Source organism: Coregonus lavaretus (assembly GCF_964263955.1).
Source record: "Coregonus lavaretus genome assembly, chromosome: 7".
In the NCBI taxonomy this organism is placed as follows: Eukaryota; Metazoa; Chordata; class Actinopteri; order Salmoniformes; family Salmonidae; genus Coregonus; species Coregonus lavaretus.
Window position 1 is genome coordinate 49,033,899 of NC_139994.1, and position 25,160 is coordinate 49,059,058.

Here is a 25,160-nt window from a genome sequence, read left to right on the forward strand (position 1 = left end):
TTGACTGAAATGGGATTGACACCAACCCTGGGGTGTATTCACTAGTGCACACCGTAGCAAAACGTTTTGAAACAAAGTGTTTACCATCGAAGAACACCTTTAGTCATGTGCTCAGAAATAGAATAGTAGAGTCAGGAGAGAGAGGTTCTGAAGGACTATGTTTAACACTCAGGAATCTGAACATGTTTTCGCTTTTATTTTTTTATTTTACCTTTATTTAACTAGGCAAGTGAGTTAAGAACAAATTCTTATTTACAATGACGGCCTACACCGGCCAAACCCGGACGACGCTGGGCTAATTGTGCGCTGCCCTATGGGACTCCCGATCACGGCCGGTTGTGATACAGCCTGGAATCGAACCAGGGAGTCTGTAGTGACACCTCAAGCAGTGCCTTAGACCACTGCGCCACTCGGGAGCTTTATTTTCTTTTCATTCTTGGTAAGGATGGAAAAACATTCTTCGGAATGTTCCAAAACAGAACTTGACAGCAAAAAGGAAACCCATCATCCCTCTCTCTGTCACATTTTCACTGATGGGTTTGGCCTCTTTATTTACTTAATTTTCTCAAATCATCCTCTTTTTTTTTTTCTTTGACAAAGTAGGAAGAATACAGTAAACGTCATTCTCACAATGAAAAACACAGACAGTTGTAATATTTTTGTGGCATGCTTGTACCTTTTCATAGTAAAGCAGGTCTTGACTGGTGTCTTATGAAAAAGAAGGTATACGGACTCCTCTAGCACACAAACATTCAGAAATCTGAGGTGACCTGACTAAAACAGAAAAGAAAAACGAACCAACGGAAACAAGTCTTGAGGGTCCCTGCCTTTTGGCAATGAAGGAACTTTGAGAAAGAGGGATCCATGCCTTCTTAACCTGCGTCCCCATATCCATCCCCCCCCACCCCCACCCCAGCCCCTCTCACGTGCTGGATTTGGCCCATGTGTGTATGCACAAGTGTGTGAGTATGACAAGTCCCTGGCCACCCGAGGAGGATTTGGCCTGCGTGTGTTGATGCTTGCGTGTGTATGTAAATGTGTGTGTGTGTTTAGTCCCGGCAGGCAGCCAACTCAGGAGGTGTTGGTGATGGGTTTGTACTTCTTGAGGCGGGTCCACTGTCCTGTGGAGTAGTTCATCTCAAACACTGTGTCCACCAGCATGGTGGTGCTGCCCGTGCCGTCCGCCTTGGGCAGGATCTCTGTGTGCTCGCTTAGCTTGATCTGGATGATGTCTCCCTGCTCCGGACACGGGTTCTCTGGAGGAGGGGATACAACATTTAAGAGATGTGGTTTGTGTGTGTAGTAGCAGGAGAACTCGCAGTGGGGGTAAGAGTGTTTTAAGGTGTGTGTAGCCAGTTCCTCTCAGACTCCACCAGAGCACTTGCACATATTCACACCCACGCATTCCTAAATCATTACTAGTATGTTGAAAACTCATACAGTATGCCACTAAGTGGACATACTCCAGCACAGGTCGGTTGCGCCTTAATTGTGGAGGACGGGCTGGTGGTAATGGCTGGAGCGGAATCAGTGGAATGGTATCAAATACATGGTTTCCATGTGTTTGATGCCATTCCATTTGCTCCGTTCCAGCCATTACTATGAGCCATCCTCCTCTCAGCAGCCTCCACTGTACTTGAGGGAATATTTATTCTCTGTTGCAAAAAGCTGTTACTTGTTACTAAAACAGTGCTATTCCAACAGTACAAAACTCATATGTTAGGTGGACTTCATCTAGGGAAATGGGAGTATTTGCAGAAAGCAGTCCAGTACCTCTGGATCCGGCCATGAAGCCCAGGATGAGAGCTTTCTCTGGTCTGGTGACCTTGTTGGCGGTCTTGAACATTTCCTGAGCAGCATACATCTGGTCTCTCTGGTGGGACCACAACACATGGCACAGAGGTTACACCACACTGCATACATTTACATTTTAGACATTTAGCAGATGCTCTAATACAGAGTTACTTACAGTCAGTGCATTCAACTAAGACAAAACAACTACATATCTCACAACCTTTGCATGCCAAACCACCATTCCAAATACTGAACTACAATCTCTACAGTCAATGTAAGCATGACACAAGTTCATCTTAGAATACATGCCCAATATATTGCTTCATTCTAAGTAGTATAGTGGCGTGAATATTGGAACAGAGTCTCAAAGATGCCTTTATCCAACTCACAGTGAGCGAGAGGTTCTTTTTGGGCTGGGGCGTGAGGGTGGGAGTCGGGGTGGTGGACTGGGGGGTAGTGGGGGGCTGTGTGGCGGGGGTCTCGGGCTGCGTGGCGGCAGCCGAGGGGCCGTTGCTGCTGGCGGGGGTGCTGGCTGGCGTGCTGGGGGAGGCGGGGGCGGTGGGGCTGGCGGCCGTGTTGCTGGCGTTGTACATGGGCGTCCTTTGTTTGAACTGGCCAGGGAGGGTGGTGGTGGCGGCGGCACTGGGTGTGGCCGACTCCTCAGGCTGTCGACCCGACTGCAGGGCGTCACGCCCTGAACCGCCCGCATTCGCTAGAGAAAGAAAAGGAGGATAATGAAGAAGACTCAGTTCACGACATCTGAGACTATCGCTCTATCAATCGCTACAGAAACAGGAGATAGCCTACTGCCATATAGGCCGTTCTTGCTCGGACAAGGCTTTAATTGTCCAAGGCTTACTAGTAAGTAAGTAAGTAAGTGAGTACACTGTGATACTACCGTGCCATATTGCAAAACCAACTTCATATAGGACCAAATGGAGGGTAACCCTGAGATTTGAGTAACAGGTATGTAGGTGTTTGAAGTTGCGTCTCTCACCTGGCTGTGCCTCTGAACTGGGAATGTAGGAGGAGGAGGGGACCATACTGGGGGTAGCAGGCAGGTAACTCGTAGACGGCAGGGCACTCTCGTTGTTTAACGCACCCAGTTTCTGAAACACCCGTTGAATGGGTTACAATTCAATGCAATACCGCTTTGTAAATTGCATTACATTGTGTGACAGTGTGTGTCTTCCTACCTGGGTAGATACCAGTCCAGCAGCATAGTCTGGTGTAGCATTCTCCACCACAGCCTCCTCTTTGGCAGCTTTCTCCCCAGCCTCTGTTTCTGTACCACGAGAGAAAGAGATTAACAAGAATGAGTGAGTCTGAAGGACGGTGAATAATAGTGAAGACTGCTAGCTAGATAGAGATAGATCAAAACTATAAATAAATGCATTTACCCAAAGTCTTTCTCCTCCTCTTTGCCTCTCTACCAGCTCCCACCATATCGAGCTCTGAGATGTCTAACAACTAAAGAACAGACAATGATGTGCATCAGATTCGCTTAACACATTGAACCATCAATTTAAAATGACATAATTCCTTTCAATACAGCTTCCCATCCGGGTTTCCGTTAGCCGGTAATAGCCGGCTTTCTGGCAGTTATTTTTTTGGAAAGACGATAAATAAAAATGGCCGCAATTCTGCAAAAAAATTTACTAATCCCATTGCTAAATAATGTTTTTTTGCCTATTCATCGATGAAAATACCGGTCGATGTAAATACATTTGACCAGAAATACTTATCGGTCTATGGGTTCATTTGCATACTTTTTGGGGGAATTAAATTGCACTTGTGTATTTTCGTTGGTCATTATGATTCTTATTTAGGCTATCACACGTGTACAGGCACAGCTTACAGATACAGAGTCTAGTTTCAAATCTGTCAAACAGGGTGAGAGCTGCTGCTACAGCTCCTGTTGCTGCTGGAGTGAAAAACTTTTATAAGCACAATCATTGCGCAACAACTCTAAATGAAATCGCATGTTAAAAACAGTTTTGATGACCAGAATTAAAAAGAGCTAGCCTACTATTTTTATTTCTCAACTGGTCAAGTGCATTGGCAACGGTAGGCAGGCTTCAGCGCGTCACACTTTGCAATGTGAGCTGGAAGCAGTATTCATTTTGAAAACATATACTTAATTGTGTGAAACCTGAACGTTTTACTTCATATTATGAGGCACTTCTTACCTTGCTTTAAAGTAGCCTAACCAAAATCTGTTCCTATAAATGTGGAGTCAATTAATTTATAAAGACTTCCATATGCCATTGAAACAAGTAGCCCATTTCTCTCATGTTCTATTGGTTTTCAAATAAACATCTTTATTTTTATTGTCCAGTAACCAAAAGGCACAATCTTCGTCATATAGGCAAACCATGCTAGTTGTTGCATCTTTAGATCTCCCTAAACTTATAACGGATATTTTCATCTCGGTCACATGAAACCGCTTGCATGTGCAGTGCGCTTTTGACAACTGTGTTTTCCCACTAATTGCATTATGAAATGAATATTCGCGCGTAGCCTACTGCCGTGCGCACATTGCTGCGCTTATAATGTGAGGAAATAATAGTTTATCAACATTTTAAGCTAAACGTTCTGATCGGTTGCATCAGCCTCATTGCTTTTTAAAGTGTTTTTTTGTACTGGTTGTATGAATTTGAGATCTATCGTCCCACAACTGTCCCAGAGTCTGTTTGGAATAGGCTATTTCTTTCTCGCACAGAACGACAAGCTGACCAATAGAAAAGGTAAACTTTTCTACTATGGGGGATAGTAGATTGACATAAGCTAGTGATTTTGCTGTTCGTTACTCATCTTGTTGGCTGAGGAAAAGTCAATGTGGACTGTTATTCTAACATCTTCAAAGTGCGCATCGGAATTTGAGAAGAAGGATGCACGTCATTGCATCCTCAAGTTGCATGTTCTGTTAAGATGAATTACCATAATCGCAATGTGATTCCGGTTATTCTGAGCACCGTGGGTGGACGCCCTAATCAGTTTACGCACCCAATGCATTTGGGTCCAGTACATTTCTCAAATGTCCGGTAAATTAAAATGCCAACGGTCAAATGTCCAGCACCCCATTTTCCTAACGGAAACCCTGCTTCCTGTTTATTGTGAAATTCATATTTTTTTTTTTATATTGGTTTCCTTACTGTATAAGCAGTCTATGGCCGAGGTAAGACAGCAATCCACGCTTTGGTTTTGTTTACATGGCCACTGTCCAAAAACAAAACCAAAGCATGGATTGCTGTCTTACCTTGTCCATAGCCTGCTTGCAGGATGAGGCAACCAATATAATTGTGTTATTTGGGTGAACTATCCCTTTAAAGAAAACAAGGTCACTTGTTAAAGGCCCCTTCGTTACCTTGACTCCCCTCTCCTTGCGCAGGGGCGTCCGTGCGGGGGCGATGGGTGTGCGGTTGCTAGGGGGGCTGAATATACTGGGGGTGGTGGGGCTGCGGAACGGGGCTTTGGGGATCCCCTTGAGGGGTGCTGGAAGGGAGAGTATAAAACATGATATCGCAGCAGCCAATCAGACACCAGTGGGTATAAATGTGTGTGTAAGAGTTAATATGCATAGTCTTAGCAACAACAAGTATTGTAATAGCTGTGTGTGTGTGTGTGTGTGTGTGTGTGTGTGTGTGTGTGTGTGTGTGTGTCAAACTCACTGGTGGTGTCAATCTTCTTGACCAGGCCTCTTCCTTTGGCGTGGAAAGGCACTCCCGCTGCCTTCTTCAGCTGTTGAGCTGTCTCTGTGGCTGAAAACATAACAGAACAATGAGTCAAGGTTGTATTAATTAGTGCACATCGTAGAAAAATATTTTGCAATGGAAAATGTTTTACATGAAAATAAGACTTTCTATTGGACAAATTTAGGTAAAGTTCCTCCCAGTTTCGTCCTGTTTGCTTCCATTAGGCTCCTAGTGAATACCGGAGGGTGCTGTTCATTTGGCACCAAACAGAAGAAGACAAACAGGGAGGGACTACATGAACTTGTCCAATAAGAAACGTTCATATTCGTTTTCCAGTGCATGCTGTAATGAACATGAGTCATGACCATTCACTAATGTGAAAAAGACCATTCACATTCAGTAAACGAGCACAAAGTTAGGGCCCTATAAAATCGGTTTTATTATTTGCCTGATCTCCCTCCAACCTGTTTTTCCAGGTTTCAGTTTTTTTCTTCCAGTTTCAGGTTCTCTCTAAATCACACTTTTTTAAATAGAAAAACAAAAACATTGGATGTTCTAAGTCCACAACAATGCTTAATCCACATCAGGAGACCACTTTTGAGGTCTGGGAAAAATCTAAGAAATCTTGATTTTTGGGTGTAGTTACCCTTTAATGTCAGTGCAGCATGAGACCATTGTTTGGTTAGCGATGTTGCTGTAGCGCTCATATGATTGCAGAGTTTGCTAAACAAAAGGCCACTAATCATGATATCATTCTGCCAGGTAGACATAGGCTACTTTGTAATTAAAGTTGCACTATGCAGAAATCGCTCCGCCATTTACGGGTTTCTAAAACTCTAATAGTTCGCCTAATTTCAGTTTATGTGACAAAATAAGCTAGTATACTGTAGAGAATCATTGTAACATCTAAACCGCTGTGAAATATATTTTCCATAATCAAAAATATTGTTGTTTCAGCTGTTTGAAGCTGGTGTACAAAACTGAAAGTAAAAGACACAAAAACAGAATATGAGACATAGAAATAGCGCACATAGAACAGATATACCGCTTCTTAGACTTGCTTTCAAGTAGAATGATAGATCTACAACTCACATTTATATTTGAATTTAGTCAGGTCGCCCAAAAAGTTACATATTGCCACTAACATTTAATTGAGGTTTTTGAGAAAGCCTTTCCATCTACCAGAAGACAGCCATCATTACATTAGCATCATCGCTAACGGCTCCACAAAGTGTTCAACAAACGCGCGCGCACACACATACAGGGGAATTCCTGTGCTTTTGCCTCTTCAGAAAGTTAAAGGAAAATATGAATCACTGATGCATTTTGTTCACGTCTTATGATAATCTTGGGCAAATTAATGAATGTTCAATACATCAGCATTAGCCATGGCAACATGCATAGAATTGCAGGAAATTTACTTGAAAACTGCAATATTTTCTCTCAGCTCCAGGTTGAGGGAGCAGTCTCTGGAAATGACTTTTCTATCCATATACTGTCTATACACACCAGTGTACAATGAGTGTACAAAACATTAGGAACGCGATCAATAAACTTGTATTTGATTTTCAGGACCTATATACTAGGCGGTGTCAGATGAAGGCCCAAAAAATTGTCAAAGACTCCAGCCACCCAAGTCATAGACTGTTCTCTCTGCTGCTGCACAGCAAGCGGTACCAGAGCGCCAAGTCTAGGTCCAAAAGGCTCCTTAACAGCTTCTACCCCCAAGCCATAAGATTGCTGAACAATTTATCAAATGGCCAAATGTTTTTACACTGCTGCTACTCGCTGTTTATTATCTATGCATAGTCACTTTACCCCTACCTACATGTACAAAGTACCGCGACTAACCTGTACCCCCGCACATTGACTCTTGTACCAGTACCCCCTGTATAAAGCCTCGTTACTGTTATTTTATTGTGTTACTTTTTATTTAATTTTTTACTAAATATTTTCTTAACTCTATTTCTTGAACTGCATTGTTGGTTAAGGGCTTGTAAGTAAGCATTTCACGGTAAGGTCTACACCTGTTGTATTCGGCGCATGTGACATAAGATTTGACTTGAATTTGCTTAACTGCTCAAATTCTCTCCACTCCATGGCAAAATGTGAAAGAAATTCCTGCAAGAAATTGGTTTTAAAACACTGAAATAATCTCCGCCGCCAAGATGGGGGCCTCAAAAACATTCTTGCCCAGGGCCTTGACCGAATTCAGCCACGCCGACGGGCTGACCGTGCCACACCCCTCCGCCACGCTCACCACCTAAGCACCTTTTTGATCCAGAAAAAGCACTGGGAGCATCTGAACGGTCTAAAGTGGCTTCATTTTCTCATCTGCTTTCCTTCATCTGCACTGATGTGTGAAAAACAACTGGACAAGTGAAAGCAACTCCCAAATAAGCATCCGCCATAGCGCTTTAACTTATCCTTTGCTTTTCAGATCAGGGACATATTCATTAAGCATCTCAGAGTAGGAGTTGTGATCTAGGATCAGTTCTGCCTTTTAGATCATAACGAATAACATTACATGGAACCTGATCCTTGATCAGCACTCCTAATCTGAGACGCTTGATAGATGAAGAAGATGAGACCACTTTAGACTATTGACATGTACCCAGGTGGGCGGATCGAGTGAAGTGTCTTTTCTTACATTTCTGCAGCAGCTCTGCCCTGAGGGTGGCGCTCTTGGGCTTCCTCTTGAGCTGGAAGTGTTTGACGGGGGGTGTGAGTGGGCCCACCAGGGTGGTCAGGGCGCTCTTGTTCAGGTACTGGCACTCCAGAGGGAGCATGGCCGACGCTTCACACTCACTCACTGCAGGGGGAGATCAATCAATCAAATGTATTTATAAAGCCTTTTACATAAGCGGTTGACACAGTGTTTTTACAGTAACTCAAACCTAGACCCCAAAGAGCAAGCAAAAGCAGAAGTGTGATGGAGACAGTCAGGTGGAGCCAACAAGTACCTGCACAAGCATGTTCACAAGTGATGAAGAAAAAGTACACAAGGACAAGGACTCTGATACATGGCCAACCAACAGGTGATGTTAGAGCAGCACCAACATGCTGGAACATGCATCCTATTCCATACTAAAAATTCCCTGAGCACTGTTTACATAATCATAGTCATTCCAGTTGTAAAGCTAGAACCATGATCCCTGCTGCTCTCATTTGACCCTTGACTTATGACCCCTAGCCTATGGTAGTGTACCCACCTTTCTCCCGGAGCTCGCCCAGGATGTCCTGTACGTTAGGGTTCTGCTCCTCCAGGTCCAGGTTGAGGGAGCCTGTCTCTGGGAAGGACTTAAGGATGTCTGCCACCATCAGTACCCAGGGCTCAGAGTCCACCGTGGCCAGCTGGATGATCTCTGATAGGGCCTCCTTCATCTGCACGGTCAAAGGAGGTGATTGTGGAGGTTAGTAGAGCAAGATTTTTTTTAAACGTTATCGTCCAATCTTGTGGAATGGTAATGTGTCTTTAGGCTTTGCATGCATGCATGGCTCACAGTATGCATGGCTGTCTGTTCAATACCATTTATAGAAATGGTATAGAACAGGGTATAGAAAGAAATTGATTATAGAATATCCATGGGGCATGGTGTATATGGGCATAAGAGGGAGGTGGATGTGGCGGTTAGAGCAGGGCACAGAAATGGAATACATCAAACTACTACACCTGCCATATAGTGTGTGTGCTGACTTTCTGTTTCCTGGCCTGGTATGGTGGGCTGTCAGTAGCTAACAGGGGCATCCTCAGGAGGACCGTAAACCTGGGGTCCAAGTTCTGCAAGCTGCAGTGCAGGGGACTTCAGGGCCTCTATGATAGACGGGCAAGTGACAAGGCCAAGCACATCATAGAGGACCCCCACACAATCTTGCCCAATGTTTTGAGCTTCTGCCCCCAGAAGGAGTCCCACAGTTCAGCAAGAATAGGAGCAGGGCAAGTTTCATTCTGGCAGCTATCAGGCTTCTGAACAGTTGGACATAGTAAAGATGTAGGCCCAATACATGGTCGAACAGTAGGCAGCAGAGACTGTGAATTGTGTAATTTAGGAGAATAAAGAGCTGTGGACTAATGACAGTGATAATACATGACAGGATGTAGATTTTGTTATGGTCATGAAATTGAAATGACAAGTCTAAATGTATAAAAGTAGCTAATTCAATCACTTAATCACGGAAATATAATTGGTAAACAAAGCAATAAATTGTAGTGCACCTGGTTTACAACACCAGTTGTAGCTAAGTAAGGAGCTAGACTGTATCAAAGTTTAATAGGACGTTTAGCTACTAGACTATTTAAAAGGAGCTAAAACTATTTTAAAGGCTGTCTCCCAGTTTTGAGTTGTGACTTAACTCGCTGGTTACGCCCTCCAAAATGGCTCAAGCTGGCTGGCAGGCATGCGAAACCACTTGGACTGACAAAGCTCCGAGACGTTTTGAGCATTTGAATGATTCTCAGACATATCAGATGACGAAAAAAAATCACGACTACACTACAAACAGGTTCAATGCTACATGTCAGGCTAGATAGCTAACTTGGTGTTTGTGAAAGCAAGGCATGTGCGTTAGGTAAACAAATTATGAGACTGGACAGAATGAGCCTAACCGATAGTTAGCTAGCTAGTTATCGGTTAGACTCATTCTGACTAGTTAACTAACTACCTCCTGGCTGTAGACACTTAAACACTGTTGGCGCTTCGGTACAGGTCTCCCGGAGCGAAGAGGCTGAGCCATATGCAGCTAGATAAGTGTACAATGGAAACGGTTAGCTTATAAACATGGTGTACTATACTTCCCGCTCAGGAAGCATCAGCCAACAACTTGGTCAAGGCTGCTTGCTGCAGAATCCCATTTAAACTAGCTAGTAGCAGTGGCTAGCTAGTACTCAGTCAGTCATATAGCAACTCGCGTACCCACCTCATCAACAGTCCGCCTGGGAAGATGCAGCATCCCGAGCAAGAGTTTTAGCTTTACCGGAGGCGACAAACTCGAAAAACACAACCTTATATTGTCGATAACTGAAACGGTGAGGAGTGAAGCAATACTAGAAGGCGCCCAAAGTTCGTCTGTTGATCCTAGTTTATTATGGAGCCACAGGCCGGTGTCGCTATCCTTCATCGACGCCATCTTGGAAAAAGAAGCGTTTTGAGTTCGGGCATTTTAAAAGGCTACCTAGCTAAGAAAACATAGAACGGTTGGTTAGGACACACCCACCATGTTCATGGTCAGTGCTATGTTGGATCCTTGGGACGTCCCTACCCTAAACCTTAACCATAACCCTTACCCTGACCTTAAACCATTTTAAATGTCAAATTCAATGGGGGGGGTATGGTCGTCTCAGGGATTCTAGATAGCATGGACCCCATGTTCATATCGGGGGAGATCAAAGGAACGCACCTCTCTCTTACCTGTCCAAAAAAACAAATGTAATATTTTACATGGCCTTTTACATTGACTTTACAGAACACTTGAGATATATGTCTACAACAGCATTGCATTTATTTGCTATTCAATGCATTTGGGGTGTTTGACTCTAAGGGAATGCTGACTTATTTTGCAAATAAGTCTAATAATACAAACCCTTTTCTTAAAATTGACCTGGAGCGTGCACTAGCATGTAGGAATGAATGGTCCGTGTACGTGCAGGAATATTTATTGTACAACAATTTCTGTATAAGGTTATGCAAATAAGCGACTGCGATAAAATTATAAGACATGTGAACAACATTCAATTTGGGATGAATAAATAAATAAAATAATTTAGCATAGGCCTCATTATACGGGATTTGTGGAAGGACAATCCGTTTGCCTAATTTACAGTTGGCACAGCCACAAAGTCATAAACTCCACATATTTCTACAATTTATCTTATGAAAATCTAATTTTAAACCTAACCCTAACCACACTGCTAAACTTATGCTTAACCTTAAATTAATTTAATTTTTACGAGGCAATTTTGGTTTTGTTGCTGTGTTAACTAGTGACGAACCTCAAAGGGTTTTATACGCATGCGCCCTCTGCACTTCGAATTAATATTCAACAGAATCGTCTTGAGGTGGGCGTCTTTCGGCTGGCTACATTGTTTTTATTTTCTTTAAAATATCACACACAGTGAGTAGGGCTACATTAAATGTTATACAGTTCTTGGTCATATTTCCGACCTTTTTCTTTATGAAAAAAACTTGGCCCATTTAAAACGAGAAGATCTCTGCATCTGTGATGTTATTTTGGATGCTTGTATTGCTTTCTTTAGTCGAGCAAACGTAGCCTACAATCGTTTTCATATAACCTATCAATGCTTCGTTTATCAAATTAATGATATATCATAAAGAACCATATGCTGAAATTCGCTCTCTCCATTTTCCAGGTCTTTCTCTTGACATCCTGCACCGAGCATCAGTATGGCATCGAGCGGCTATTTGCAAGCGGTGATGCTGCTATTAGCCGTGCAGCTCCTGTGTTTTAGGCCAAGTGATGCCGAGCAGGAGACAGGGACGGTAATCCCTGCCGAAAGTAAGTGGTTTTATTTCATAGATTGTATTGTCTTTCTGGCATTTGCGATTATACACAATGAGCGGTTGTTACTGTAGTGCGTATGACTATTGTCTAGGTGTATAAAGAGAAAAAATTCTAGGCCCAAACAAAATCAATTATGACTAATTGCCGAATCGATAGGTTATACCAATTGAGAACAGCCATTGATGAAGTGTAGCAGCAGGTAGGTATTGATTGTAAATATAAACGTCTTAAAATATGTTTTTGTTTTCACAAATGCAGTAGCCTATAATGAATCATAATGAACACAGTTTTTATATTTTGTCTCATTGTCTTGCAGGTCGGCCCTGTGTGGACTGTCATGCATTTGAATTCATGCAGAGGGCACTGCAAGACCTTAAGAAGACTGCTTTCAACCTCGATGCCCGGGTATCAGTTCCTATCCCTTTCTTTTCAGTTACACTTTATGTTAGTGTGTAATTATTCTTATAAGTACAGTATTTGGTATTTTATTAGGATCCCCATTAGCTGTTGCGAAAGCAGCATCTACTCTTCCTTGGGTCCACATGAAACATGACATAATACAGAACATTACTAGAGAAGAACAGCTGAAGGACAGAACTACATCAATTTAATAACTATTACATTTACAAATTGTTACACTTAGTGCTTGAAGTGGGCCGTAGTTGTCCATCTCTAATTTTCTATTGATTAAGAACTGGCACCTGTTAAAGAATAGACTTTTGGCTCTAATATTATGATGAGTACCAGCAGTGGTGTAGTGGTGCCTGGAGAAGTGGGTATACTCTAATTTGACCAACAACAAAAAACGGCCCACCCGGCGAAGCAAAGGTGTGAAAAACTATATGTTTTCCTATAGTTTTTTCAGGTTTTCACTCTCAAAATCACACTTTTTAAAAATAGAAAAACAACAATGTTTAAACCACATCAGGATACCATTTTGAGGTCTGGGGGGAAAAAAATATATATATATTTGGGGAGGGTTTAGTTGCCCTTTAATTCAATTGTACACCTAGCATGAGACCTTTTGGCTAACAGTGTTGCTGTAGGCCTACAGTGTATGTGATGGCAGAGTTTGCAAAACAAATGGCCTCCCAATTCATCATCATTCTACCAGGTAGGACTACCTTGCAGTCAACATTTAATTGGGAAGGTTTTTTGTGAAAGCCTTTAGACATTTTCAAACAGCGCATGATGACTGAATTGCGCATTGCAAAGATTCAACCAAGACTTCGGACCAAACTTTTTCAATACCTGGTTTGCTTACCCATTGTTGCTTTAACTAGCATTCACTGGTATAAGTTTAAACATCTTTCCTACCTGCCCTAACAGCTACGGGCTACCGATGTCGTTCTTCTCCTGTGAGATGCTCCTGGTTGAGAGTTGTGCTCTTGCTGCCAGATGATATTCCGTTGAAGCTAGGCTGTGTCCGGCACATGTGAATATGCTTTGCGATTGTGTAGGCTACTTTGTGCATGATATCTCTATTGTACTACATAATTGATACGGCATATAACTTCACTATACAACTTTGATACGCATAAGTGGGGATTAAGAAGTGAGTATACGCAATGCCCCTACTACCCCACTGCGTACCAGCACCTAAAATGAGTACCAGCACCTATTTCATTCCACTTCAAGCACTGGTTATGGCTGGGATAGTACTGAGTTGCTCCCTATAGATGCAGTAAAGGGGTCAGTGGAGCGCAGACCGTTCCATTGACCAGATTGGTGCACATTCAACAAATCTGATCTAACAAAGTGATATTCGTCAAATCCGTCATGATTTATGTATTGTAACAGACCCACAATGTGGTTACTTAAGTCCGATTTGGATATATTTGGAAGTTTTCACTGCATAACATTTAAAGGTTTTCCCTTTTCAGGTTTAGAAGAAGTGACTGCTAAATGCTAACTCTCGTTCGTATAAGCTGGTTAGCATAGCTAGTGTACAGAAATCGGCGGTGGTAGTCAGTCATTTTTAACTGTAATGCAGTTGATTGGTTAAGATGACATGAACATGTGTTGGGGTTGACATCCATACAAGCATTATACTCAGATTTTTACCCCAACATAGAGTGAAATACAGGGGCGCAACTTTGGTTTTAGAAGTGGGGGGGGGGACTTATTATTATTATTATTATTATTATTATTATACAATTTTTATCCAGTCAGATAAACACTCCAAACAGCCTACCCGACCGCTCGGAGACGTCCGCATGGTCCTAAAGCACACCGTTGCCTTGTTTTGTATCACATTCCAATGATAAAACTGGGGGGGGACAAAAATGCTATTTCAGAATGTGGGGGGGACATGTCTCCAGTGAAAGTTGCGCCCCTGGTGAAATACACATAAACAATAACCTAAATGTAGGCACATTTTGCTGCGCAGCAATGAGGAGATTCAGGATCTTTCCCCCACATGTTTCCATGGCAATTCCATTGTTTTGGTCGAGTTCGATTGACCTTTTTACCACATCTATACCCTGGCCTGCTGTATATCTACCTGTAAAGTTCCTCTAAAAGTCTTAGCCTAGTTTGAAAAGTTTACTCCGGCTAGTGCTCCCTAACATGGCATTGCTTTTATTTCCTCCTAGACCGAGACCCTGGTGTTGAGGGCAGAGAGGCGAGCCCTGTGTGACTGCATGCCCACTAATACCCTGCACTGAGTGGAGTAGTGATGTGCTGCCCCCCCCCCATGGTAATCAACCCCACACCCATAATGGCCGGACACTTACTTTTACCCACTACAAACAACGCCTGGACTAGACAGTTGTCTCTCTGTGCTTCCTTCTATGGAATATTGTACCATTTTGTTTGCTAATTTGTACAACATACACTTTATTTTCTTTGCTAACATATCACTATTGATATTGCAGTGGTTTAATTATTTAAAGATACAATTTAATTAGATTAGAGTTTAGATAAGCCAGCCATGCGTTACTATGTCATGTAGGGCAAAACCAACAACAGCTAGTCTATTGTCCCAGAACGTATGTCCATCTCTTATGTGAGGGTTTGTCTTATCTGAGGGATTTTGTGAAATAAAATACGATTTACACTTTACACAATTAAGTTAAAGAAACAACACATTTTCAATGTTGATGTAACCTATCACAATACGTATTATTTGCGCTGTAGCATAGTAGATCTGTATGTAGATTCAATGGACAGACATCTTATTAAATGTGTGCCAATATGATCAGAATAATTCACATATACATACATAATTTAGGTACATGCTAGGCAGCAGTATTACATTCAAAATAGCTGCTAATTCATAATAACATACCTTTATTATTTTAAGAAAGTGTCTTGGAAAGTATTTTTATTGGCATGGCAACACCAGGCCTTTAGAATAAGTGTACTTTTTAGGTGTATGTGGTACCATACACTCTAGCTGCATGTTTATAGGGTATAGGCCTACATTCATCTCAACCAGTTGTTTATGGCAACCAGTTGTTTATGGCAACCAGTTGTTTGAGGCACTTCATAATTTGTTATATTCATCATATCTTTTGTCTTTATTCTGTCTAGCTGAACTGTATAAAGATAAGCGAGCTGGATGATGTAGCGGTCAGGAGAATATAGACAAACAAACGCATATTTACCACTAAGACATAGGGACTGTAGAGTATTGACAATATATTGATAAAATAGTAACTATAGAGGAGAATGATTAATGATAATAATGCTTTGTGTTTGTGTTGTTGCTTTCTTTGTTTCAATATGTCAATAAGCTGCTTTTAGTAATGTCTTGTATGTTTTATTTGGTATTAAAGTCATTATTATACCTTTCGTCATATGCCTTTCTGATATCTTTTTAGTGGTTGTGGAAATGACTGAGGCCCAATCCCAAATTAACCCTAAACCCTACACCCTATGCTCTCGTAGAGATCTGAGAGGATTTGATTGGTATAAGTAATATGGTGAAACTTCCACCACAAGTGCATAGGGCGTTGTGCTTAGGGGTCGATTTGGGATTGTGCCTCAGTTCCCAGTGATTTCAGTACTTCAGTGTATGGCAGGCAACCCCAGCAGCAAGATAAAAACATTTTATCAAGCCGTGTGTGTGTGTGTGTGTGTGTGTAATGTATAGTTCTGCTTCTTATAAATACAGCACAGGCATATCCATCAGCGCTAGTGGCCGAGGCACATTGATTGTGGGTGCGTCTCAAATGACACCCTATTCCCTAAGTACACTCTTAGAAAAAAGGCTGCTATCTAGAACCTAAAATGGTTATTTGGCTGTCCCCTTAGGAGAACCCCTTGAAGAACCCTTTTTGGTTCCAGGTAGAACCCTTTTAGGTTCCATGTAGGACCCTTTCCACAGAGGGTTCTACATGGAACCCAAAAGGGTTATACGTGGAACCAAAAAGGATTCTCCCTGGAACCAAAAAGGGTTCTCCTATGGGGACAGCCGAAGAACCATTTTTTCAAAGAGTGTAGTGCTGGGCTCTAGTCAAAAGTAGTGCACTATATAGGGAATAGGGTGCCATTTGGGAGGTATCCTATGTGTAAAAATGTATATGGCCAGATTTCTCCCCTGCAGGGAATAGGTGATGTTCGCTCAGGAAACAGTGTTTATGTGTTTAGTCACACCATCAACGACTGTGTGTGTGTGTGTGCCTATCTTGCTATAAACCAGTGACTGAGACAATTGTCTTCTCTGAATACATCAGTGTGTCTGTCTGATGTTATGTGCTTGATATAGTGATATTTTTGTACATACATAATTCGATTCTAAAAAGAGAATTGTGGTTATTATGTGATCATGATTAATGTTATTATTACATAGAATTAAAAAAAAAACTGCATTTTATTCAAAACCCTGTAGCTATGCCTTTCCTCATATAGGGTGTCTGAACAGACTGCTCAGCTTGGAATGAGACCCCAGCATTATCGATCAAAAGCAATGGCTGTCTGAGATCACACAGCAACAGTTCTTTCTCTCTGTGGACATATTGTTCTGGTCTGGAGCTGTTTTATTTCCAGAATGCAGCAATAGCCAGCCTGGTCCAAGATATGTTTATGCTGTCTTGCCAACATGGCAAGACTTGACAAAACAGCACAAAGAGATTGGGGACCAGGCTGGAAGTATCCTGAGTCTCACCCCAATTAGAGAGAAGTGCTGTAGTCAGTACTTGGCTGTTTGCAGAGCCCTCATGCTCTCACACCCTTTCATTTATTTACAGTGCATTCGGAAAGTATTCAGACCCCTTGACTTTTTCCACATTGTGTTACGTTACAGCCTTATTCTAAAATTGATTAAAATACACATTTTCCCTCATCAACCTACACACAATAACCCATAATGACAAAGCGAAAACAGGTTTTCTGAGATTTTAGCAAATGTATTACAAATAAAAAACAGAAATACCTTATTTACAGTATTCAAACCCTTTGCTATGAGACTTGAAATTGAGCTCAGGTGTGTCGAGGTACAGATCTGGGGAAGGGTATCAAAAAATGTCTGCAGCATTGAAGGTCCCCAAGAACACAGTGGCCTCCATCATTCTTAAATGGAAGAAGTTTGGAACCACCAAGACTCTTCCTAGAGCTGGCCACGTGGCCAAACTGAGCAATCAGGGGAGAAAGGCCTTGGTCTGGGAGGTGACCAAGAACCCGATGGTCACTCTGACAGAGCTCCAGAGTTCCACTGTGGATATGGGAGAATATTCCAGAAGGACAACCATCTCTACAGCACTCCACCAATCAAGCCTTTATGGTAGAGTGGACAGACGGAAGCCACTCCTCAGTAAATGGCACATGACAGCCCGCTTGGAGTTTGCCAAAAGGCGCCTAAAGGACAGACCACGAGAAACAAGATTCTCTGGTCTGATGAAACCATGATTGAACTCTTTGTCCTGAATGCCAAGCGTCACGTCTGGAGAAAACCTGGAACCATCCCTACGGTGAAGCATGGTGGTGGCAGCATCATGCTGTGGGGATGTTTTTCAGCGGCAGGGACAGGGAGACTAGTCAGGATCGAGGGAAAGATGAACGGCGCAAAGGCGAAGGTTCACCTTCCAACAGGACAACGACCCTAAGCACACAGCCAAGACAATGCAGGAGTGGCTTCGGGACAAGTCTCTGAATGTCCTTGAGTGGCCCAGCCAGAGCCCGGACTTGAACCCGATCAAACATCTCTGGAGAGACCTGAAAATAGCTGTGCCCCCCTTCCAACCTGGCAGAGCTTGAGAGGATCTGCAGTGAAGAATGGGAGAAACTCCCCAAATACAGGTGTGCCAAGCTTGTAGCGTCATACCCAAGAAGACGCGAGGCTGTAATCGCTGCCAAAGGTGCTTCAACAAAGTACTGAGTAAAGGGTCTGAATACTTATGTAAATGTGATATTTCAGTTCTTTATTTTTTATAAATTTGCAAACATTTCTTTTTGCTTTGTCATTATGGGGTATTGTGTGTAGATTGATGAGGGGAAAAAACTATTTAATCAATTTTAGAATAAGGCTTTAACGTAACAAAATGTGAAAAAAGGCAAGGTGTATGAATACTTCCCGAATGCACTGTATAATAGGGATAACAGCATGTAGACAGAGACTGCCTGCAATACCTTCTCTATCCACATGGAGGAGCCCTAACTCAGTGCAGGGCAGGACACTTGCTACTGCTATGTCGCATTGATGCAGCATCTTTCCTATAGGCTTAAAAGCAGGGCTACTCTCTGCAGAGCAAGCAGGTTTGGGAAATAAATAGATCTAGCAACAGTTTGCACAAAATCAGGGATCTAGTGTGCACTGCATCCATACGTCCCTTCCTCTGTTACATACTCACCTGCAGTAACCTGGCATTGCAACCCTGGGATACGTCCCAAATGGCACCCTATCAAAAGTAATGCACTATGTAGGGAATAGGTTGCCCTGCATACGCAACCCTGGTTTAACCATCATTCACCATCCAGCCAGGCTAAATAAGGCATCCTCATGCCTGAACTGAACACAACCAGTCCGTCCTCATTCACCCTTCTGTTCTCTCTCTCTCTCTCTCTCTCGCTCACTCTCTCGCTCTCTCTCTTTCTACTCTCTCTCTCGCACTCTCTCTCTCTCTCTTTCTACTCTCTCTCTCTCTCTTTCTCTCTCCTCTCTCTCACTCTCTTTCTCCTCTCTCTCTCTCTCTCTCTCCAAGCACTTTGAACTCTTCTTCGCTTAATAAGTATTTGGTTTCTTGAAAGAGTTTTATAAATGGGTATAGGGGATTTTAGTAGGTCTTAGGGAATGACAGACTGACACCTTGGACTGGCTTGGAGTGCTATATAGAGGTATTACTGGCTCACGGTGCACATGGTGCAGTAATAGAAGATTCAATATTTTTTAGTAGGTCTTAGGAAATCTCTGGAGAGCCATAGACTAGAGATTGCCAATCATTGGTTTTACGGACCCGGTGCATGGCTTGTTTGTGTCAGAGAAGACGAAAAAAGCAGACAATCAGGAATCTTATGATGAGTTAATGGGGGAAACACTTGCGGGGTGGTGCTTTGTTATTCCTTCAACTGCAGATTGTCCCTTTAATGGGGGAATCACACCCTCACAGATGCCCTAGAATCAGGCTGATTTTCTGCTGAATCACTCAAATGGATCCTGGCAGTGGAGCAGAGCAGCCTCCTCTTCTGTCTCTGAGTGTGCATCCCAAATGGCACCCTATTCCCTTTATAGTGCACTACTTTTGACCAGGGATGCACCCTGAGTAAGATGCGCTTTCATCAACATCCCCCTTTCATCTGTTCCTGAGAAACCCCACTAAATCGTTATTACCGTTTGAAGTGTTGAAGTGTTCCCTGCATATAGTTGAGCAAGAGCGCTCTCTCACACACGCACGCACACATACGCATAGACACACACACTAAGTGTTTCCAACCTTATTTGACCCCCCAGTACAAATTTAGCACCACCACCACCCACAGCCCATGGATGAGCATTATGCAAACCAAACCAGGACATGGTAACTAAGCAAATAAATATTTGCTGCGGACATTAATTTGTTTCCTTGTGGCAACAGGGCAGGGCAGAGGTCACAGGAAGTTTCTATGACGCACTAATGCAAAAATACAAAATATGTGCTAATAGCTGCAGGAAACGGACAATTTCAACTATCTGGCTTCATTCATACATTAGACCAGTCATCACAACATCCTACCATATTTAGCCTAGGCCTACTCAACATAAAGTCCCCAATAGAAAACATGACTTACTTGCATGACTTCTATAAATTGCATTGATGACTATCATGTGTAGGCTACATGCGACCTCTCGACGTAGTTAGGCAATCTCCAACACATTCACAAATCTCCTAACGTTAGCTGTGTTGCACTGGCAGAGGCTCCAAAATATAAATTGCGGCTTGGCTATCAGGGGAATTTGGAAAGGTTGTGGCAACCTTTCCAAATTCCCCTGATAGCCAAGTGCAAAATGGGAGAGAAAATGGTCAACGGTAGGCTAAAACGATTGTAATTTTCACTAGGCTGTAATAATTCATATTTTAACAGTCGGACAACAGTACTTCACAACCCATTAAAACTAGCCTTCATCAACGAAATAGTGTGGTGACTTTGAGAGGACTTTGAGTTGATTAAATTGCAGCAAATTCAACAAGAAACCGTTCGATTCCCGTGTAGCCAAATTGATCAATTTACAGTGGTAAATATTTTTCGCTGGTAGGTCTATATGCTTTTACAAATGTCTAGCATTTCCGTTTTGAACGGGAATACCCGGGATAACTGGGAGGGGCTTGCAATTTGGTAGATTCAACCCTTGTATATATAATTAATTTAAAAGTCAAAAAATGTATGCACCAATCGTTGATTGACGCCTTAATCGCTACATTACCACCCCACCACATGCTCTCTACTCTCCAACATTGGAATGCACCATTTTAGCAGAAGGATCCCCCTCTCCACTATTCTCTTCTGGAGCGGAAACACCCCAGTGTGTGTAAACTCTTCATGATGTGTCATCCCTCTCAACAATACACCAAAATGAAGGACAGGTGTTTGTTTTACTATCCTTGTGGGGACCCAAAAATGGATTCCCCATCAAAATCCTATGTTCCCTAAACCTAACACTAACCTTAACCCTTACCTTAACCCCAAACCCATAATCCTAAAACTAAACCTAACCTTAACTCCTAACCCTAATTGTAACCCTAAACCTAATCCCTAAACCTAAAATAGCCGTTTTGCTATTTAATTTTCCTTGTTTTACTATCCTTGTGAGGACTTCTGGTAAAACCAAACCACACACACACACTCTACGTCAGAAACGGTGTGACAGCTGGTTTTAAAACTAATTCCAACAGTGCTTAGTTAGTGGTGACAATGACAGCCAATCACTGCCACTGTCCTGTTTCTGTAACAGATCTCCCAGGCTGAATATTCCTAGTCTACCGTCCGGGCACTTTAGACCCACAGAGATGCCACTGGCGTGGCCGGATGGCTCAAGCAAGTAAGTAGGCGGCTGCAGTGCTGCCACCATGAATAAATTATGTTTTTACATTTTAGTCATTTAGCAGACACTCTTATCCAGAGCAACTTACAGTAGTGAGTGCATACATTTTCTGACTTTTTCGTACTGGTCCCCCTGTGGGAATCGAACCCACAACTCTGGTGTTGCAAGCGCCATGCTCTACCAACTGAGTCACTCGGTACCACATGGGATATGCATGATAATGCATTAAATATGCATAGATATATTTTTGCAGGGCTTCTATGAATAACTCATTAGAGGCCGATCTATGAATAAAGGCCTGGCCAACCACGATTAAATATTCACTGGATGAAGATACACAAGGGTGAAGGGAGAGAGAGATGGATGGAGAGAGAGAGAGAGAGAGAGGGAGAGAGGGGGAGAGAGAGCGAGAGGGACGAGAGAGAGAGAGAGAGAGAGAGAGAGAGAGAGAGAGAGAGAGAGAGAGAGAGAGAGAGAGAGAGAGAGAGAGAGAGAGACGGATAGAGACGGATAGAGAGAGAGAGAGGGCGAGACAGATAGAGAGAGAGAGAGAGAGAGACGGATAGAGAGAGAGAGAGAGAGAGAGAGAGAGAGAGAGAGAGAGAGACGGATAGAGAGCGAGAGAGATAAGGGGGAGAAAATCACATGCTTTGGATGGAGGAGAATAAGTTCTTCAGGGTGGCTAGGGGTTGTGGAGAGAAAATCAGCAGGGAGGGTCCCACTTAAACGTACAATCTGCAATATTTACCGCTGTTCTCCAGCCCCATCCCTCAGCATTATAGTGAAACAAGTGGTGAGCGGAGCTGCCGTTTGGCTGGAAGTAAGGCTTGATGATTGTGGTTTTCAAGACTGCCTCAGAGGTGAGAGGAGAGCAGCAGACGAACACTGCTTAAACATTTATAAGCTCTCTCTTTCCCTCCCTCTCTCTATATTTCTCTCTCCCGCCCTCCCTCCCTCTCTATATATCGCACACTACAGTACATTCAGAAAGTATTCAGACACCTTTACTTTTTACACATTTTGTTATGTTACAGCCTTATTCTAAAAAGGATTAAACAACTTTTTTCCCTCATCTATCTACACACGCCTCCCGAGTGGCGCAGTGGTCTAAGGCACTGCATCGCAGTGCTAGAGGCTTCACTACAGATCCGGGTTAAATCCCGGGCTATGAGGTGGTGCACAATTGGCCCAGCGTTGTCCGGGTTTAGCCGGCTGGGATGTCCTTGTCCCATCGCTCTCGACCTTCGCCTCTCCCGAGTCCGTATGGGAGTTGCAGCGATGGGACAAGACTGTAACTACCAATTGGGGTAAAAAGTATCAATCAATCTACACACAATACCTCATAATGACAAAGTGAAAACAAGCTTTTATAAATGTATTACAAATTAAAAACAAAAATACCTTAATTACATAAGTATTCAGACCCTTTACTATGAGACTCGAAATTGAGCTCAGGTGCATCCTTTTTCCATTGATCATCCTTGAGATGTTTCTACAACTTGATTAAAGTCCACCTGTAGTAAATTCAATTGATTGGACATGATTTGGAAAGGTGCATGTCAGAGGTCGAAGGAATTTTCCGTAGAGCTCCGAGACAGGATTATGTCGAGGCACAGATCTGGGGAAGGGTACCAAAACATTGAAGGTCCCCAAGAACACAGTGGTCTCCATCATGCTTAAATGGAAGAAGTTTGGAACCACCAAGACTCTTCCTAGAGCTGGCCGCCCGGCCAAACGGAGCAATCAGGGGAGAAGGGCCATGGTCAGGGAGGTGACCAAGAACCCAATGGTCACTCTGATAGATAGAGCTCTAGAGTTCCTCTGTGGAGATGGGAGAACCTTCCAGAAGGACAACCATCTCTGCAGCACTCCACCAATCAGGCCTTTATGGTAGAGTGGCCAGACGGAAGCCACTCCTCAGTAAAAGGCACATGACATCCCGCTTGGAGTTTGCCAAAAGGCACCTAAAGACTCTCAGACCATGAGAAACAAGATTCTCTGCTTTGATTAAACCAAAATTGAACTCTTTGACCTGAATGCCAAGCATCATGTCTGGAGGAAACCTGGAACCATCCCTACGGTGAAGCATGGTGGTGGCAGCATCATGCTGTGTTTTTCAGCGGCAGGGACTGGGAGACTAGTCCAGAGCGCTCAGGTCCTCAGACTGGGGGAGAAGATTCACCTTCCAACAGGACAACAACCCTAATAACACAGCCATGACAACGCAGGAGTGGCTTTGGGACAAGTCTCTGAATGTCCTTGAGTGGCCCAGCCAGAGCCCGGACTTGAACCCGATTGAACATCTCTGGAGAGACCTGAAAATAGCTGTGCAGCGACGCTCCCCATCCAACCTGACAGAGGTTGAGAGGATCTGCAGAGAAGAATGTGAGAAACTCCCCAAATACAGGTGTGCAAAGCTTGTAGTGTCATACCCAAGAAGTCTCGAGGCTGTAATTGCTGCCAAGTTTATTTGAATATTTATGTAAATGTGATATTTCATTTTATTGTATTTGTTTTGTTTTTGAAAAAACTATTTTTGCTTTGTCATTATGGGGTATTAATAGTGTGTAGATTGATGAGGGGAAAAACGATTTAATCAATTTTAGAATAAGGTAACGTAACAAAATGTGGAAAAAGTAAAGGGCTCTGAATACTTTCCGAATGCACTGTACTCCATCTCTCTCCCTCTCTCTATCTCTCTTCACTGGGTTCTGGGTGTTTGCATGCATGTAGCGCTTGTGGCATGTTCCATTATGTATCTGCTGACACCTGGTATACACTGGATGTGTCCCAAATAGCACGCTATTCCCTATATAGTGCACCACTTTTAACCAGGGCCCATAGGACTTTGGTCAAAAGTAGCGCACTATGTAGTGAATAGGATACCATTTGGGACACACCACCAGCCAGTCCCAGACAACCCTGTATCTCATTTTTAAAGAGCTGGGTCTTCGCTTTTCAAGGATACCTCCACCCTCTCTCTCCCTTCCACGTGTGGCATCTCTGTGTCTCTCTTTCATTCTGTTAGTCTTATCTTTATTTCACTTTTCCCCTCACTAGCTCTGTCCCTATCTCAACCCTTTCACCTTCTATCCCCCCATTCAGTCTCCCCTTTTCTCTATCAATCTATATCTCTCACTCCCTCTCATCCCAGTCAGAGACTGTAACACACCCACCCACACACAGACACACACACACTCTGCCCTCAGAGTAGTGGGTGTCTCCGGCAGGCAGGCTGGGGCATGATGCCCAGAGGGACAGGGGAAGTGGGCACTAATGGCTGGCAGAGAGGATGAGGACACAGTGTGTGTTTGTGTGTGTGTGTGTGTGTGTGTGTGTGTGGGGGGGGGGGGGGGCGCAGTGTGATAACAGAACAGAACAGTGGAAACCCTGGGACAAGGACTAGAACTATCCTGCAGCCAGACAGGTTATAAATAGACAGTGTTAGAGCCTAAAACTAGGAAACATTGCATGCGCATGCACACACACACACAAACACAAACACAGAGAGAGAAAGATGTCAAAGGTCAGGTTGAAGATAATCAGGCTCACAGACACACACACCCTTCACACACTTACCCAGGGAGTTTGAATACAAATGCAGAGCAACAAGCCTCTTCAAATGCTCTTACTCCCGAGTGGGAAATGTGTTCAACTTGAACACACAAACACACACAGAAAGATGTCAAAGGTCA

The 25,160-nt window shown here is 43.2% G+C and overlaps 2 protein-coding genes across 3 annotated transcripts; one reads left to right on the forward strand and one right to left on the reverse strand.

The window, feature by feature from the left end:
- Positions 1-176: 176 nt before the first annotated feature.
- Positions 177-10,712, reverse strand: LOC311132940 (negative elongation factor A-like). Its single transcript, XM_084166329.1, has 11 exons — positions 10,407-10,712; positions 8,702-8,873; positions 8,140-8,301; positions 5,466-5,555; positions 5,162-5,289; positions 3,195-3,264; positions 2,991-3,079; positions 2,792-2,903; positions 2,184-2,506; positions 1,774-1,873; positions 177-1,256 (listed from the first exon to the last, which is right to left on the reverse strand). Exons 1-11 carry the CDS (start codon positions 10,614-10,616, stop codon positions 1,072-1,074), a joined length of 1,641 nt encoding a protein of 546 aa, XP_084022455.1. The 5' UTR covers positions 10,617-10,712; the 3' UTR covers positions 177-1,071.
- Positions 10,442-15,803, forward strand: LOC311132941 (NELL2-interacting cell ontogeny regulator 1). Of its 2 annotated transcripts, none has more exons than XM_084166331.1 (4): positions 10,442-10,515; positions 11,857-12,002; positions 12,325-12,413; positions 14,603-15,803. In XM_084166331.1, exons 2-4 carry the CDS (start codon positions 11,891-11,893, stop codon positions 14,672-14,674), a joined length of 273 nt encoding a protein of 90 aa, XP_084022457.1. In that variant the 5' UTR covers positions 10,442-10,515; positions 11,857-11,890; the 3' UTR covers positions 14,675-15,803. The 2 variants fall into 2 exon arrangements, with proteins under 2 accessions (XP_084022457.1, XP_084022456.1); XM_084166330.1 differs by lacking the exon at positions 10,442-10,515 and adding an exon at positions 11,534-11,600.
- The last annotated feature ends 9,357 nt before the right edge of the window (positions 15,804-25,160 follow it).